The following is a 17,503-nucleotide window of genomic DNA, read 5'->3' on the forward strand; positions in this document are numbered from 1 at the left end:
CAAATCTACTTTGGAGAGGAAATGAAAACCATTTTAACATTATTAAAATTCTGAATTAATTCATTAAATATAAATGAACAACTGGAATTTCAAGAATTGGTTCCAAAAAGGATTTGCACTGGTGTAATGTAACTTGAAGGTTTTTCCTTAAAACCTTACACTAAAGGGGGATGGGAGATGCTCATGTTTTTAACATAAGTACTGTTCCATGTACCTCAGAACACTATGGAAGTCATTTGTCACATTAGTGGAGAGTTGCTTTTCTGTTAAGTTTTGTAAAGCTTCATGGTTGTTCTCCTTGTGGTCATTGCCATATGTCCAAACTCATGCTGCAAGATGAGCAAGAACATACTTTGTCTTAAATCTTTAAATACCTCTATAACTTTATCTATTTTTAAACTCAAGATTTCCTGATTATCTTGGACTATCATGCAGGCCATACTTTTCCCTTGTTCAAAATGGTTGTTTATCCTAAAAAAAATGGTTTTCCTACAAACTTCTTAAAAGTCTATCCAAATTGTGACTTCTGACTTCTTTTTTCATAACAACTCATTTTGGGTAAATATAAGTTTAAACCTTTTTTCCTTTTCTCTGTCTTTTGAGTAGATGGACATAACAGAGACTTCGGAAGAGGTCATCTGCAGGTGGAATCACATTTGAGTAGTTTCTTTGGTTCTTCAGAGCCCTATGGAAGAGAGGGGAGTAAAGGAGTGGTGTCCAGAATTTAGGAAGGTCATTATTTCACTGTGACTTTAGCTTTCTCTGTGTCTGTAACAAAATATATGGAAAGAAGCAATTCAAGAAAGGAAGAGTTTGTTCTGGTTATCAGTTTGAGGGGATATGGTCCACCACAGAGCTAGGAATAGCAGCAGATGCTCTGGGGACTAGGTTAGTGTGGGTACCTTGACAGTAGTCAGAGAGTTGACATGAAGTGGAGCCAGACCATAAAAGTGAAGGCCCATTTCTAGTGACCTAATTCCCCCAACTAGGCTCCAAAACAGTGCTGCTAACTCTGACAGAGCACACACTAGATTTCACAGGAGTGAATAGCTTACGTTTGCTGTTCTCACAGCAGACCGTGTTATGCTTTGATAACTCATAAGTTTGTCTCATTGACTTTATGTTAAGACTTGGTTTAGGGTTAATTCTTAATGAAAACATCACGTGTACTTTTTTTCTTTAACATGCTGTGCTTCCTAGGAGGTAGGAAACAAGCAATGCTACATATTGTGTACACAGTGGTGGCTTGAAGGAGCCTTCAGTTTTCATCCCTGGTTCATGGCTGCTGAATATCTAAACATTATGTTCACCAAGCAGCATTACCTTAAGATAAAGAGTCAGACAGATCTTGAGTTTTCATTACTTCCAAAACCCATGTAGGGTGCAGAGAAAGTAAGATAGAACCTTTTTGTGATCTTCACAGAGGCATGGCATAAGTTTTACTGCTGAAATGGGGTTGACTAGTAATAGTAGAGGTGGAACTGTATAGGCACCTTCTGTGATTGTAAAAGAAAATTGGCTCATTTTTTTGATACATGCAAAATACGATAGTAGAATGGCAGAGCTATTGTGTGCAGATGAAAGTTAATTTGCAGAAAGGTTCTGATTGGAATGAAACTCAAGTCCATATTATCAGGCAGGGATGGTCTTATAGGTTATAAAACCATCTTCTGCTGTCTATAGACTGTCTATCAGGATGTCAGGGTAATGCTAATTTTCATGTCCTTTTAATAACTTGAATGTTTCCAAAAGAGGAGACAAAAAAAAAAAAAAAAAAAAAAAAAAAAAAAGAATGGAAAGGGAGAGAGAAGAGAGGAGAGCACTCAGGGGCAAAGGTGGACTGGTTTTCTTCCATTGAAACTGCCATAGTTTGGTGGAAGATATTGTATGGATCTATAAAAGAGTTTCATTGCTATCCAAAACAGCCCTAACTGTTCTGCCTTTGGGTGCTTAAATGTACCGGTACACCTGTATGTTTGAAGGACACTACAGTGACTTTTGTTTTTTCTACTCTACAGTGAATACTTGGTTATTTTCAGATCCAGTCTCTTAGGCTAGTTAGCCAGTTTGAACCTCAGCTTTCCTTTCTGAGGAATGAAATTGGACATTGTACTGTGTTTCTTGCAAAATCACATCCTAATTGTATGTCTCTGTATGCATGAGAGGAGGAGCATAATTCTGATGAATCATTACACTAGCAGAAGTGCAGGATTTTCTATTTATGAACCCAATTCAAACCTTAAGCATTCCATAGCATGGATAGAATTCTTAATAGGTAGACAGAGTATATGTGACAGCAAATGACTATTTTACTACTATTTATGCTATTAATAAAGGACATGAGTAGGCTAATTATTGACGTTTACAAAATACTCTATAGATAAAGAAGATGAGTTGTATCATCATAATTTTCTGCCTTTGATAATTTGTACTATTGCTAGAATAGTGAATATCTTTGTAGAGCAAAGCATACAGAAGTATTTGACAGCAAAAATGGATTGTGTCTTCAGTGTGTATTCAGATGGCTCAAAAGCAAGCATAGACTGGCAAAGCAAACATTATAAGATGTTAATATTTGGGTACTGTGATGAAGGATATGAGAATTGTTTGTGCTGTTCTTGCCTCTTTCCTAAGTCTGAATTATTTTAGAAGTAAGAAAATGGTTGATGTGCAGATAACCTTATCTGCTGGCCATGTCCAAAGGAATCACAGGAAGGTGGCAGCACCCTCTTTCTCATCGGTTCCAGATGTGGAGGAGCTTGGTCACTGATTGGGAACATGTGGAGCACCTGTGCACTAAGTAGTTCACACTAAAGCTTTTTGATCTCCTCACATCTGTTTACTCATTCCTTTATTTGGTGGGCAAACAGGGGAATGGGGACACACAAAAGACAAATAAGGTCAGAGAATTCCATAAGCCTTCTGAAGCCAAAGAATATAAGCAAATGTGTCACAGAGGTGTCATTCAGCCTGCATATATGGAGCAAGCCTTATTGAAAAATGTTATTTAGGATAAAGTTAGAGCATTATGAGGGTGGCATCACGTGAGGTGGTGTGCTTTAGCAATTTCTCAGCAAGGCAGCTGTGTAAAAATGTTAAATTGCAGAACACTGTATTATCATGTCAGTGCCATTTATATTTATTAATTTCAATATTATCTTTATCTTATTCCTGAAATATCCTGACAGTCCCATAGCATTTATTAGTTATATTTTAGTACAGTAAGGGGTAATATTCACTTAAGCTACTGAAATATTCACTTACGGTAACTTAGCTTTCTGCCCTTGTAATTCAACATGACCATATCGACCCAATTCATTTTATAATTGCTTCATGTTCAGTCTTATGTCATCTTTCCACTGGTCCCTTCGTGTTTAATATCTAATTTTATTCTTATAACCTCAATAGTAGGTTTAATTTTACCTTAGGTTCCCAGGACTGCCATAAACTTTGCCACATAATAATTTTAAAAACAAGACAAAAGAAAAATTACTGTGTTCTAGAGGCCAGGTGGCTAAAAGCGAAATAGTGTCCCTGTGTCTTTAGACTCTGGATGGCTGAGCAATACTTAGCATTCTTTTGTCTGTAGATGTGCCATTCCAGCCTGCTGAGTCTTTATCTCTCTCCTAAGTGTGTCCTCATTTTTCACTTAGAAAAGCAGCTGCAGTTGAATTTAAGGCCTACCCTAGGTGGTTGGTCTTCACTTGAGAGCTAAAGCATCTAGAAAGACCTCTCAGTTTTAAGACAGAGTCATATTCCACGGGATCAGACTGGAAATACCCTTATGTGGGCTATGAGAAGACTGTTAGACCCATGAAAACCTTACAGTGTTGCTTTTAACCATTTTCTAAAAATTTCCAGACTACTTTCAATTTTTGTTTTTTAAATGGCTAATAGAAAAACTTCACATTATTGGTGCTACAGGCCAAATTATGTGAATAGGCGTTCTGGGAGAACCAGGCTTCACATCAGTGGAGTACTTTCAACATGGCACAGGTTTGCCAGCATGAAATGCACCCTGCTCTTGAGAGAAAGCTCTGTGAACCACAGTGGGTTTCCAAGCATCACTTGAGCCATGTCTGAAACATGACCTTAAATACTCTGTATAGAATCTGAGAAGCAGAGAATCCCGACTACTACTCAATAATTTACCAATTTACAGAACAGAAATTCTCAAATCCCTTCAATATACATTAAATTAACATCTCCAGCAGAGTATTCCATAAGCCTTCGGCAATGAAAAAAAAAAATCACTATGAAAGGTTTCCCTTGTCAAACAGGATTCCACAGACTGATGCAAGTTTGATGTATTCCTTTAGAGGAAAGAGTAAGTTTGTCTAGAGTTTCCTAGTTTATTTCACCGTACAATACTACATGTTTAATTCTGATGCCGAGCCTTAAAAGAGTCAGTAGGTGTGAAGCACTTAGAAGACTGTCTGGCATGTGGGCAGTGCTGGATGCTTTGGCTCCTGCAACCACTACTGCTGTTCCTGTCACCACTTCTATGTGTCCCACACTGTTGCCCAGTGTGAAATTTTATGTTAGCCTTATTTGGCAAATTTTAATTCACTGGTGAAGCCATTTCATCTTGGCATGATGGTTCTGCTTCCTGGGTTTCAGATCAGTTCTCCCATCGCATGCACTAGGGATAAGTTAATTGTAACATTTCTGATATTTGCATACTTTCCCTCTTCACCCGTCTATGGTATCCACAGATTATTCAGTCCTTAGACAACTGGTCAACCAAAGCTGTACATAATTATGACTAGGCCATGCTGAGCTCCCCTTTTAATTTACACACTTCAAGAGCTTCATTGGCTTCTCTAAGGCATTTTTGTTCTGAGCATGATGGCTCCAGATTAGTAATCATGTCTGGGATTCCAAACTTAAATTCTACAAATTTAGATAACCTCGTTCTGAGTTATCCTTTTAATGTTTCATGGCTCAAAAAGCAGTACTTGTATTCTTAGCACTTGTTATCTTAGCAATGTCCAGTCCTAGAAGCCTTATTTCTAAATTGAAAATTGACCTCAATGTTGTTAATACATATAATCTTGAATTGAATGTAGTGCAATCCTGCGACAGCCCTGATTCAAGGATGAATTTGTCTAGTCATTCTTGCCTGGAAACTCTGCATATTATCTGAATTGAGAAAATTTCATTTTTCTTTCTAAAAATTCCATCAGGGAATCTAGCTTTGCAAGAAAATTCTCAGAGTTTTTTTGGCCTGATATATTCCAATGATATACTGCATATGCTACTGGGTTCTAAGTTTACACATGATAAGCATTAACTGCATTTCTCTTCTGTCCTATCAGCATTTGGAAGTTGAGGACACTGTTAGCTAGGGTTTCCTTTTGTTCCTTCTGGATTTCATTCACTATTTATTTGTTTACAGCTAATTCAGTAGTACACACATCTGTTGGATGTTACAGGGTACACCCTAATGCCTTAACAATAAGAATGAATGCTGGAAAATTCTCCCAAGATCAAGGCACATAACCTGCCAGCCTCATCAGCTCTATGGGGAACATTTTAAAACACTGTCTTTTATTAGAGTCTTGGAAGGTGGTCATCAGTCTTTGCTTGAATACTGAGGTGACTTCATTTCTAATTGCCACACAAAGCATTCACCTTATGTCTTGAGCAAAAGTAAGTGTTTTTTTCATATATTAGCTATAAATATCATCAAATTTAGCTATTACAGGTATTTTTTTCAACAAACTATGGCAAGTACACAACACACACACATACACACACATACTTACATATTTTACTGTACTGTAATAACTTCAGAACATGCTATAAAGTAATTAATTCACATGTTTACAATAACTATCACAAACTTTTCATCCCGTATGCTATTTTACTTTCCTTACTATATATCTTTTTCCTCCTCGTTTAAATAGGTATTCTAACTCCTATCATGAGCAACTATCGTATTTGAACATCCTAGCTGCTGCCCTATGAATACACTCCAATTTGTTAAAACTTTACACAGTATATCTGGACATCACTTGACTCCTTTATCCACTTCCCCCAGTGCAGAAGTCATTCTTTTCTGGAAATGGTGGTGTGCTCTTGTAATCTCAGAATTTATTAAGCCAAGGCTGAAGGACTGCCACCCCCAGTTTGATATCTTTATTATCAATTTCACGCTAGCTAGGGCTTCATAGTAGGTCTAGTTATGAACAAACCAACAAAACAAAAAATAGAAACTGACCAAAAAACTGAACAATAAAAACAAAACTATGTCATTCTTTTCCAATTAATTTCTCTTGTTCTTTATTCTCCTGTGGTGGAAAAGGGTATAGCCTGCCAACTTCAGTTAACTTAAAAGCTTATTTTATCTTTTATTTAGTTATTACATCCTGGCCAATATCTTCCTCCATAGCCATCCATCCATTCTTCCTCATCAAGAACCTGCTGCAGGACTAGCACTATCTAAATTGCTGGGTATCTAGAGGACTGAGTGGAGCAGATGTACATCTGCCCTGGTGGACTTTATGTACTGGTAGGGAAGGCAGACAATGGATTGGAAAATAATTATATAGTGTTAGAAATTGAGAAGTGCTCTGTAAAAATAACATAGCAAGGGAATGATGCTCAACATGCTAGAGGATAGTTTGAGATTTTAACTGGGCTCATTATACAATGAGCAAAATTAGGGGCCTGTGAAGCAGAGAGATGGATTCTTATTCTACCTGTTGACCAGGGTTACACCACACACCAGCCCTGCAGTTCTCCTTCTAACAATGCCATGTGTAAGGCCAGGAGATTCTCTTCATTATGAGTTTCTATAAATATCCTCACACCCTGTCTATAGAACAGGCTGCTAAACCTGTAACTTTAGTCTCTGATAAAATAGACCATTTGTGCTGACTTAAGAGTTATTGAGAACAATGGTAGTTTAGGGGATTATGTTCTCTCTGCTTACCTAATTACCTTCATAATTTAATCAAATGTCAGCCAGTGGTATTTAAATTACACACTGCTCCTGCAATAAACTCTTGTTTTCATTCTCATTACATGGGGCCATGATCTGTGTTTGCAGGTTTATAGAATGGCAGGGTGGGCTTCACTGGGAAGATCACAAAAAGCACTCAGGAATAGAAGAGAGGGAACTAAACATACACAGGAAAAACATACATGATGTCAACCGTGTCATCTAAACAGGAACAAGAGGAAGACTATTGGATAACAAGGTATAAAAAGTAGGTGAGGCCAGACGCTCTGGTATCCTTCAGTGATTTATATTTGACTATGGAAGAAAATGCAAAGCCTTTGGAAGAATTTAAACAAAAGAGAGAGATAGTGTGACTTTAAGTTTTAACAGGGTTGTTCTGGTTTCTGTGATGAGGCGAGACCAGAGGAAGAAAGGACTAGGTAAACACGGGAGGCAAGACACATTCAGAGGTGCATTTAGCATCTAGGTGAAAGTGACCAAAATTGAGTCATTAGGGTGACTGATTTTGTAGATCATCTAGTCAAAAATGAGACATGAGATGTGAAATGACCCAAAAGAAGACTTGAGTTAGCCCTTAGGATTGTAAGTCAGGACAGCTAGGGGTCTGGAGGCTTTTACTGTGTCTTCTGGCATCAGTGAAGCCTGGCATCTGTTACAGACTCTCACTCAGAAGTTGAGTCTTTTCATATCTGTGTACAACTTTCCGTAAGTCTGTGCCTTCAATAATTTGAAGGCTTCTTAAAATCGGGATTTCTGCTTGCTTGTTTTATCTTCTTAAGGATCTTAGTGTAGTCCTTGTACCTTAACAATTTAGTTTATGTCAGACAGTTTGTCTGTTTGTTTGTTTTAAAAAACACATATTTAGAATCAAATCTATATCCTCACAGACTATAAATGATCTAAATTCCGAAGGCAATATCAACTGTCTTAATTTTCAAGATAGGAAAGACCTTGTGAACGACTAGATATTTCCTTGTCTTGTTATGTGCACTACGATTTGCTCCCTTACCAGCTGTCAATATTCAATGAAATGAAAATACTCTGAATTATCTGTTTTTCCAGCAATGATATCTAAAATATATAACCAACTAAACTAGAGGTTTTGGGTTGTTTTCTTTTAGAGTGATAAAGAAACAGATATTTGATAATATATCTTTCGATATTATTGGAAATCTATGAAACAATGTTTGTGTTCTAAAAATAAAATCAGGATAAGGCTAACAAATTTAAATTAAACATTCATTTAATTCTTAGCATGTTTTCTGCTGTCAGGCCATCTGTACACAATCTTGGCCAAAAAAAAAAAAAAAAAAAAAAAAAAAAAAAAAAAAGGAGAGGTGGGGATCAAACTTCCAGGATAGTTCATAAGCAATAAGCATCTCACTTAGGAATTCAGGACTTCAGAAAATCCTCTTGGCCAGTAAGCACAGACCACTGTTTTAGTAAACACAGTAAACACACTGGCCCAATGTTAGCTAAACTTTTTGTTGTGTAAACTAAAGTGAATGCATGTAGTGGTTAAAACTAAAAGTATTAGCTGATGTTTCAAATCATGAAGAATAATTAATAAACACTTAATGAAAAGGTCTATAAAATAGATAATGGGTAAGTAGGTGTTAGTTCAAAACTTAGTTCATGAGATGGTAACTCAGACAAGTGTTGAGATTGAACAAGGCAGACTGTGGTTCTATAAAGCAGCTCTTAGTTACCCTGATAGCAAAAGTGAAGGTATCAGAGATCAAGTCATTTGAACTCTTTTAGTCCTCTTATTAACCTCTTCTTTTTGTGTTGGATTGTTTGCTTATCTTTCCTTGAACTCAAAATAGTTCTGTGTTCTATGGCTTTTTCTTCCCAGTCTCAGAATCGCATGGTATCAACTTGTGATTCACCACTGAGTTCTTGTGCCTCTGCACAGGTTTTCTATGCCTGATTTATTCAACAGATAACTATTTTCTACTAGAGAATGCTAGCATCTCAATGTCTACTTAACGTGGAAAAGTTGAAAAGTAGTATTATTGTGCTCTTAGTCTTTTGTAATTGGAAGCATTGTGCCACTATGCTGTGAGCCATTCCATTTGCTAATCGTGTTCCATAAATGTTATCCCTGGAAGATTAGGTATCATACACATGTCAAATAACTTGCCTCCAAGGTCTCACCAAGCAAGGCTGTCCTCTGTGCTGATGCAAAGCTGGAAGCATTTGAAGAAAGAAATTGAGCCTTAACCTAACCAATGATCGTGTCACTGAAAGGGGCTCCTTATTGATTTAATATTGCGTGTGTGTATCCTGATGTGAGTGGCAGAGAGACTGCTCTAGAAACTGCAAAAATAAACAAGTGTGAGCAGGGAGGTCACCTGTGCTGTGAAGCAGGCAGTGAAATGAGAGTCCAGGAGCTGACAGCCTTCAGCACTGCCATAGATGTCACTTCTTCAGGGCTTTTTCTAATCCTGCTCCAGGACAGAGCAATGACCAGTAATCCCTGTCTTAATAATGTCTTACAGAACAAATTTAATGAGGAAATTTTGTATCTGTATATGTCTATAGAGATAAATGTATATAGTCTTAGTGTGGAGGTAAGCATATTCTATAATTTAAACCACTCTCCAAAATGTATTATGGGATGGCCGACTCTAGAGTTGAGCACCCACTTTCCTCGAATAGCATGTTATCTACAGTTAGGTGCCAGAACATTCAAATGCTGATTTTATCGCACAAAAGAATCAAGGACCCAGAGGCAGAGAAAATTGACATATAGGAAAAGTGGCAACAATAAATCATTCCACGGTGTGCAGAGGAGTGGAAATCATCCTGATCAACCCTTAAACTGCTTGGCTGAGAGACACACATGCAGTGGCAGAGGAAACTGATTAACCTTTTACTTTCAAAAGATTCCTCGGGCAAACAGCATGGTTAATGCTATGAGATGCGTGGTGTTTAATAGCTGCTCAGCATCTCAGAAGAGTTAGTAGTTGCAGGAATGCCACTGCTAGGTTATGGTGCTCACAAATATGGGTATATTGCACTTCCTTCCCCTTATGTTTTGCCAGCTTTTTCTTGGATGTCTTTTTGAGCAGTGAAGTGAGTGAATGATTAGCTGAACCAATAGGAAGGGGAGACATGCAGAATTATAGAACCGAACACCCAGCTAAGATGCTTGTCTATTGGGTGGAAGCCATTGTATCACATGGGAGCTTGTCTTTTGGGAGATACAAAATTGGTCCCTGACTTCCAGCACTCACCTCTAAGTGGAGCGACATATGACATATGCAAATGGCAGAATCAGGAAGTGCTATGACATGACTGAATACCCACCGGGTGGCTGGAAGAGGACAGGAAAGGGCAGATAGCATTTGAGTTGGTCATCAAGGATTTTAGGAAGAGTCTGATTTAGGATTTTGAATAAGGGAGCCTAGGATCAGGAGGAGTATTCTAGAATAAACCACAGTCCTCAGTTGGAAATGTAGCTGAAGGTCATGAGGATGTAGAAAGCTGGTCTAGGGGAAAAGAATTTCTATGTGACCTTTCTGAAACATTCGGCTAAAAGGAGGGGGCGATTTATAAATTGTCATGTGATCCTCCCCCCAAGAATTTGAACTTCCTAATTTAGCAAATGGATGAGAGAATCTACACTTAGGGTGAGGCAATGCTTAGAAAAGCAAAATATTTTTTTTATTTATTAAAAAAAAATAAAAGCAAGAGACACGTTGGGTGCTGTTTGCAGTTAGAACAGTGCGTGTGCCCGGATGGGGATAGCTACCTGGAAATTACAGAAGGAATAATTAACCTGACCTTGCACTGGAAGAAGATATTTGAGATAGAGTTTGGATAGGAAGAGAAGTATCTGATTTTGCAAGGTTGGCAGAAAAAAAAAGATAGGTTGTACTGGATTTCTTAATTAGGATTTTTCTTGTTGGGATAAAGCACTGTTACCACAAGTAACTTAGGGATGAAAGGGTTATTTCACCTTACAACTTATAGTCTGTCATCACTGAGGCAGGTAGGGCAGGAACTCAAGGTAGGATCCTGGAGGCCAGCACTGGTACAGAGGAATAGAGGAACACACTGCTTACTGACTTGCTCTCCCTGCTCAGTCTGCTTTCTTACTGCACTCAGAACCACCACCCTGGGTGCCACCACTTACAGTGAACTGAGCCCCCTCACACATCAATCCTCAATCATGAAGGTGTGTCACAGTCTTGCCCACCAGCCAGTGTGGTAGGAGCATTTTATTAGATGAGGTTCTTTTTTCTACAATGACTCTAGCCAGCCGTGTCAAGTTGATATAAAACTAGCTAGCAGACCTATAAAGAGGAAGATGCTAAGTTTAGTTTCCACCAAGTGACATCTGAGCTGATGCTCTTCTCTACAGTAATGTCATTGAAAACCTTGAAGTTTCCAGCTAGTGCCAAGAGAGCCAAAATCAAATACATAGAGTTTGTCTGTTGGTAGTTGTATGTGGGTGTGGGACCTACAAAACCCAGAAGACAGTGTCAGGTACCCCAGAGGATGGAACTATAGGCAGCTTTGAGCCACTTAATATATCTGGCAGGAACTAAGCTTAGTTTCTCTGCAAGAGCAGCAAGTGCTTCTCCCCACTGTCCCATCTCTCTACCACCCTAGAATTATACTATTTTAGAACTAATTTAAGAAATTAAGTACTTAATTGGAATGCAAATAGTTTGAAGGCACTTAAGGCTCAATAAGAGAAAGGGGAGACCTCCTACAGTGTTGTGGATGTAGACTCACATTCCATGGTAAAGCATTATCTACAATCAGAAATTTTAGAGTCTCTTATTGTAGATCGCTTATATGGTGTTTACCTGCCTACTGTTGAAGTTATTTAAATGGCCCTTAATTATATCTATTGATTTCTTATTTCTTCCCTTTAGAGATAAGTTATCTCTTGTGATATTTCAGACTCTTGGCTTACATTACCTTCATTAGAATTTTTTGAGAAATGCAGTTTTTTTATGAATAAAATTAGACCAGAGAAGCATTAAGTAGAAAACAGTCCACGGCAGAAAATCCCGCTGACTGTCAGTGTAAGATGTAGAACATGGCTTCTAATTTAGGTTCTTGCAGTCATAAGATAGGAATCTAGGAATCTTGACACCAGATATTTTGTCATTAGTGAGGTTAGTCGTGGGCTAATTACTTTATTAGAAGTGTTATCTTCTCCTCTATCTGGCAATGGGTACATCATAACCTCAAGAGAGTGAACACAAGGGGTGGGGAAGATGGCTCAGTGGGTAAGAGCTCCTGTTTTATGAACATGAGGATCCGAGTTCATATTCCCAGCACTTACCTTAAAACCTGTGCAGCCAGCCATTCAAACCTGATGCTCTTGGGGACAGAGACAGGAGGGCTGATGGGCCTTGCTGGCTGACTGGCACCCAAGTCACAGGTTCAGTGAGAGACCCTTTCTCAGGGTAGTAATGTGGAGAGTGACAGAGCAGGAGAAAACTGTCTCTGTATGCATGCACAGTCATACCTCACCACACACACACACACACACACACACACACACACACACACACACACACAAACACATAGGGGCAGAAGAGAGTGAATTCTGTCTTTTCTATTGCAGTTACAATTATGTACTTGCCGTGCTATAAAATTATCTGTAGTGACATGTAGTAGTGTATTTTTTTAACTGAGCAAGCATATGGGATAGAAAAATGTGAGGCCATTCATCACAAAGAGAGTCAGACATGGATCCCTCTGTGTGCAAGGACTTCATAGTCAATGATTTCAAGAACAAATCAATCACTCACAATCCCCTTGGCCAGTTTGCTTGGATGGAGTCAGATAATATACTTAGTAGGTCACTGCTACTTTTAGGATCCTGGAGAATCCATTAAGAGATAACAGTACTGGTTTACATTATCAGGAAACTGCCTAAAAAGAGATGTATGGAAAAACACACTCTCATTCCTGTGTTCTACCTATTTTATTGCATCTTTGAGGATAATGCTTTAGGTTAAGCCTGGATACTTGTGACAGAAAACCCAAAACTACTGGCTTAATTAGAAAAGTCAGTTTATTTGTCCATCTTATGAAAACAAAGAGCTCAGAGCTAGATGAAAGGTTACCTGTGCTCTGTGAAATCTTTGTAATTGATGTTCCCTCGAACTCATTCTCTGTCTTCCTCTAGGTAATACATTTCCTTCTTATGGAGTAAGATGGCAACTTTCACATGCCAGAAAGCAATATAGAATAAAGAGTTAAAAGGAAAGATATTAGAAGATGCTCCACAATATTTTTGCTTTAACAGCTTTGGTCAGGACCTCACTATATACATACATACATACATATATATATATATATATATATATATATATATATATATATATATATATATATATATATAAATTACCAACATGTAAAGAAGATGAGGAAGTGAATTCCTCCTGCTGGCTGAACATGGTTGAACTCAACATTCTACCAAATGAATGAAGGGAAGAATAAATATTGGGATAAAATTTATACCCCAGGTCTTCTTTGTCTGTTATTAACAGCACCATAGAATCATCAGGTTAAATGTTAGAGTTATATGAAACATGGTGCCCATTGAAGAGAACTGTGCAGCTCAGATGAAGAATAGGGGCCATAGCGTTAGATGTGAATCCAGAGTTTCTCAGATGCAAAAGAACAACAGCATCAGTATCTTCCTTGTATTTACTGTAATACCTTAAGTGATTGACTTATTCAGCTTATTGAGCAACAGTAACTAATACTTCAGGACCACTTGATAATGAATACAATCAACTCTTATTGTTGAAACTATATAGTGAAAAGTTGACTGCACAATTGTAGGTATCTAGTTTATATATCTCTACAACTTGACTTTCCCTGTTGAAAGTAAGATGAGATATGCATGCTTGATTCTGAGTAAGGGAGAGTCTTAATAAATTGTCTGAATTAGCTTAATAAATGTCTTGGATTTTTTCATGTTTTCTTATGTTTTATGGACACATCCCTATAAGCTCTTATCTGTACTGTTTTTATAAACTCCTACTTATTCATATTGCTTTTGATTAGGAACATATTTATATGCATAAAATGGGAATTGGGCCATCCTTAGATGGCTAGGACTTGGTGGCAACATGGAATATGTTTGTTATTTGCCTATAAATGACAGACGGCTTTGAATCTCAGAACTAATGTCAATCAAAGTGGAAAACTCTGGCATGTTTCTTATTTAGAAGTGGCAACAGGAGCATGGTGGGTAAGAAGCGCAGCTTGATATTCCAACTTGGATGTGACAGTTTTCTTGTGATTACAAACAGCGAAGTCATTGTGTTGAGAGATATTTTTGTGCCAACTCTTAAATGCTCTTTTGCTTCTTTTTCTTTCCTTCTCTAAGCCCCTCCTCTGTTCTGTGGCTTTTCTTTTGTAACTCCTCCAGACTACAGCTTTGTTCCCCCTTCTTCTACTCCTTTCTGGTCAGGTACTGCTTACTGCTTTTATATGTCTCTACAACTTGCTTCTGTGTGCAAATACACTATTTTGGCTTCTGTGTATGGCTTCCTGTGTAAATTCATCTCCTCAGACACAGTCCCTGTGTTCCGTTGTCATCATTCAATTCATTCTTCCCAACTATAGAGTCATTGTTTGCCGTGACATTCCATGTGTGTGTGTGTGTGTGTGTGTGTGTGTGTGTTAATGCCATAGATTTTAATGTGACATTTTATGTGTCAGTGTGGAGAGGTTGGGGATGGGTGAGGGAATGGGAATTTAAAGGCAGATGAACTACTCTGAACAACCATTCATCTTTTCTGAGGACAAGAAGTCATAGTGGGTAAAAATCAGTTTTTGTGCATTTCTATGAAGAAAATAAAAAGGACCCAAAAATCCCAACCTCTCCTCCAAAGAGAAGGATAAGATTCAGTATGCATTTTTTGAAATGAGGATCCATGTCCACAATTCCTACAGTGCTTCAAAATGTCCAGACATTTTGATCTGAATTCTATCATTACCTGGAGAGTTAAGTGACTATTTATATAGCACTGAGCCTAGATAAAGTACATTTTCTTGTGGGTTTTTTAAAAATTAACCTGCAAGTCCCTATAGAACATAGAATTCTGAAATAGACCTTAGAAGTCAGCTAGTACAAACCTTTCATTTTATAGATGAGAAAAATGTGGCCTAGAGGGGTTGAGAGGCCTGTGCAAGGTCACACAGTCAAGTCTACAATTGGGTTTCTCCATCACAGGGGTGTTTTTATGTGCACTGACTTTAAGAACAGTGCCTTGGCAATGGGACCATTTTCAGGAAGGAAACCATTAAAGTGGTTTGTGTCCTGAATGGTAAAATAAAATGACCTATTTTTACTCCCTTTACAGTTCTGAAATCTACAGTATTGCCATTCGTTTATCTTATGATGGACACCTGGAGATTTTAAAAAAGGCTGTCATTATAAAGCAATGGATGATAGGCCTGAGGTCCCTGTGTCCAGGAGGATGAACTGTTCCAGGGTAGCATGGGTCATTATGAGCTACCTGGGCACTGGGAACCGTTCTAATACAGATGGATGGTGTCTCCATTTGTTGCTTTTTTCTTACACTTAAGCTCCTTTACCATTTAAGATTTATAAAGGCCCACCAGTCTCTGGGGAGCTATTCTCACAATCATAGCACATATAATTGAAAACACTTCATGACCCCTGAGGAGCAACAGGAGAAGTTACTACAGAGCCCATTAGAAAGCACCAGAGACCAGCAACAGCCTGAACGGAGTTTCCCTTTCACCTCCTGCCACCAGGCATATGAACCAAACAGAAAAGCAAGCAAAGCAATGGTATCCCTGTGCCTAGATTTTGGTTAGACATTTCAGTAAACATTGGCTGGAAGTCAGTGTTTCCATGAAAAGAGGTCCACGTGTTCTGTCAGTGAAAACTCAAGTCTTCACATATATGAAATGATAACTGAGTTCATTCCTAGATGGTTTAAACATAAAAAGCTTGGCTGGGGAGGAGGGGGTTGTCACTTACATAGAAGTGATGAGACTTTATCAGAGCCCAGACTTCAGTGGCTCAGAATTTAGCCAAAGAAGTTACCAGGTGAAAAACCAGAAAGCGCCACCCCAGAGGCTCTATTAAGAAGCAGAGTTCAGCTCCCTCAGTTGTAGGTTTAGGTTAAAGTTATCTCAAGTCCATAACCATAGTCACTGCAGTTTGGCTTTGGCTTTACAGAAGCCTTATGAAGTCTCAAAAGCAGAACAGTGGTTATTTAACTATCCGGAATGAACTCGATCATACCTGATCTGATTGGATGGAAAGAGCAACTGTGCTGCTTTCTAATTCCTGCTGACATTGGCACTAATCCGTAAGGAAGTCACAGCTCTGCCTTTGAAAGCACCAGTAGCCATGGTCTGATTAGGTTCTGATGGCTGGACACAGGCAACTTCACACTGACTCAGACTCCGCATTGTTTCTTTACAGTGCTAAGTCCCAAAGTACTGGGCATTGCCATTGCCCGCTATGACTTCTGTGCAAGAGACATGCGGGAGCTCTCCCTGCTGAAAGGAGACATGGTGAAGATTTACACCAAGATGAGCGCGAACGGCTGGTGGAGAGGAGAAGTCAACGGCAGGGTGAGCTGGGCCTTTGATTGTGCCGGTTCTTCTCCTATGAAAGGGCTGGACAGTCACTGGAAACTATCATGTTGTAGACTTGTCCTTCCTGCAGGGGACTTGTCCTGGCTGCCAGGGACTGGAGGCATGCATTACCATTTAAAATGGCATGGGTCAATACAGTAGGGGCCCCAAATTGAGTGACACATAGGAAGAGTTGAGGAGCCTTTCTTTTTTTGTTTGTTTGTTTGTTTTGTTTTCAGTAGCTAAGCACAGGGGTATGCGATTTATATAAGCCTCAAGCATTTCCAAAAGCTCCCAATTCTGCTTGGAAAGATTGGGATGAAATACCGCTTTTCTTCCTCCACAAAAGAGATGAGAATCATGATGCTGAGCCCCGTATTGCCATGACGTGTGTATTCATTTGTGAGCTGGTGGATTAGAGCCCTGTTTAAGTTCGTTTTATTGTTTGGTTGCTATCACTATCTCCATGAGGCCTAGCTTAGCTGTAAGTCAATCTTCCTACAGTGGGCATAAAACCCCAGCATAATTAGAGTGTTAGGAAACTTAGGAATCCTCTGTCTGTAGAATCCTTTGAAGCAGTAGAGGTGTTGATATGTCTGTTCTTTATCTTCCACAGGTGGGCTGGTTTCCATCCACATATGTGGAAGAAGATGAGTAAAGTCCAATCCAGAGTTGATCCTGCACTAAAATCTCAAAGATGTCATAAACAGAAACCTGCACAGCATTTTGAGTTAACTAAAGTGTTTAAAAAGCTGCATTCCTGGCTGTTCAACACCCTCATTTTCCCTTTTCCTAAGTCTTAACGCTGAGATTTCTAAAGATGCTGGTACTGACAGATTAATGGCTTGCCTAGAGCGGTGCAAGAAACAGCCTGCCAGTCTGTCATTGTCAGGAACCAGGGCAAAACCAACCGCTTTTCTTCCCCCAAAGAGTCCA

At 38.8% G+C, this 17,503-nt stretch overlaps 1 protein-coding gene across 2 annotated transcripts in view; it reads left to right on the top strand.

Moving 5' to 3' along the window:
• VAV3 (vav guanine nucleotide exchange factor 3) overlaps positions 1–17,285 on the top strand; it is a 315,096-nt gene extending 297,811 nt beyond the window's left edge. Inside the window, exons 26-28 of one of the 2 annotated variants that reach the window (XM_080916200.1) lie at positions 14,337–14,420; positions 16,413–16,564; positions 17,184–17,285. In XM_080916200.1, the coding sequence (XP_080772326.1) occupies positions 14,337–14,420; positions 16,413–16,564; positions 17,184–17,225 (278 nt within the window). In that variant the 3' untranslated portion in view covers positions 17,226–17,285. The remainder of the gene's footprint in view (positions 1–14,336; positions 14,421–16,412; positions 16,565–17,183) is intronic. The other variant, XM_080916201.1, reaches the window with a different exon arrangement.
• The last annotated feature ends 218 nt before the right edge of the window (positions 17,286–17,503 follow it).

Source organism: Micromys minutus (genome assembly GCF_963924665.1).
Source record: "Micromys minutus genome assembly, chromosome: 4".
In the NCBI taxonomy this organism is placed as follows: domain Eukaryota; kingdom Metazoa; phylum Chordata; class Mammalia; order Rodentia; family Muridae; genus Micromys; species Micromys minutus.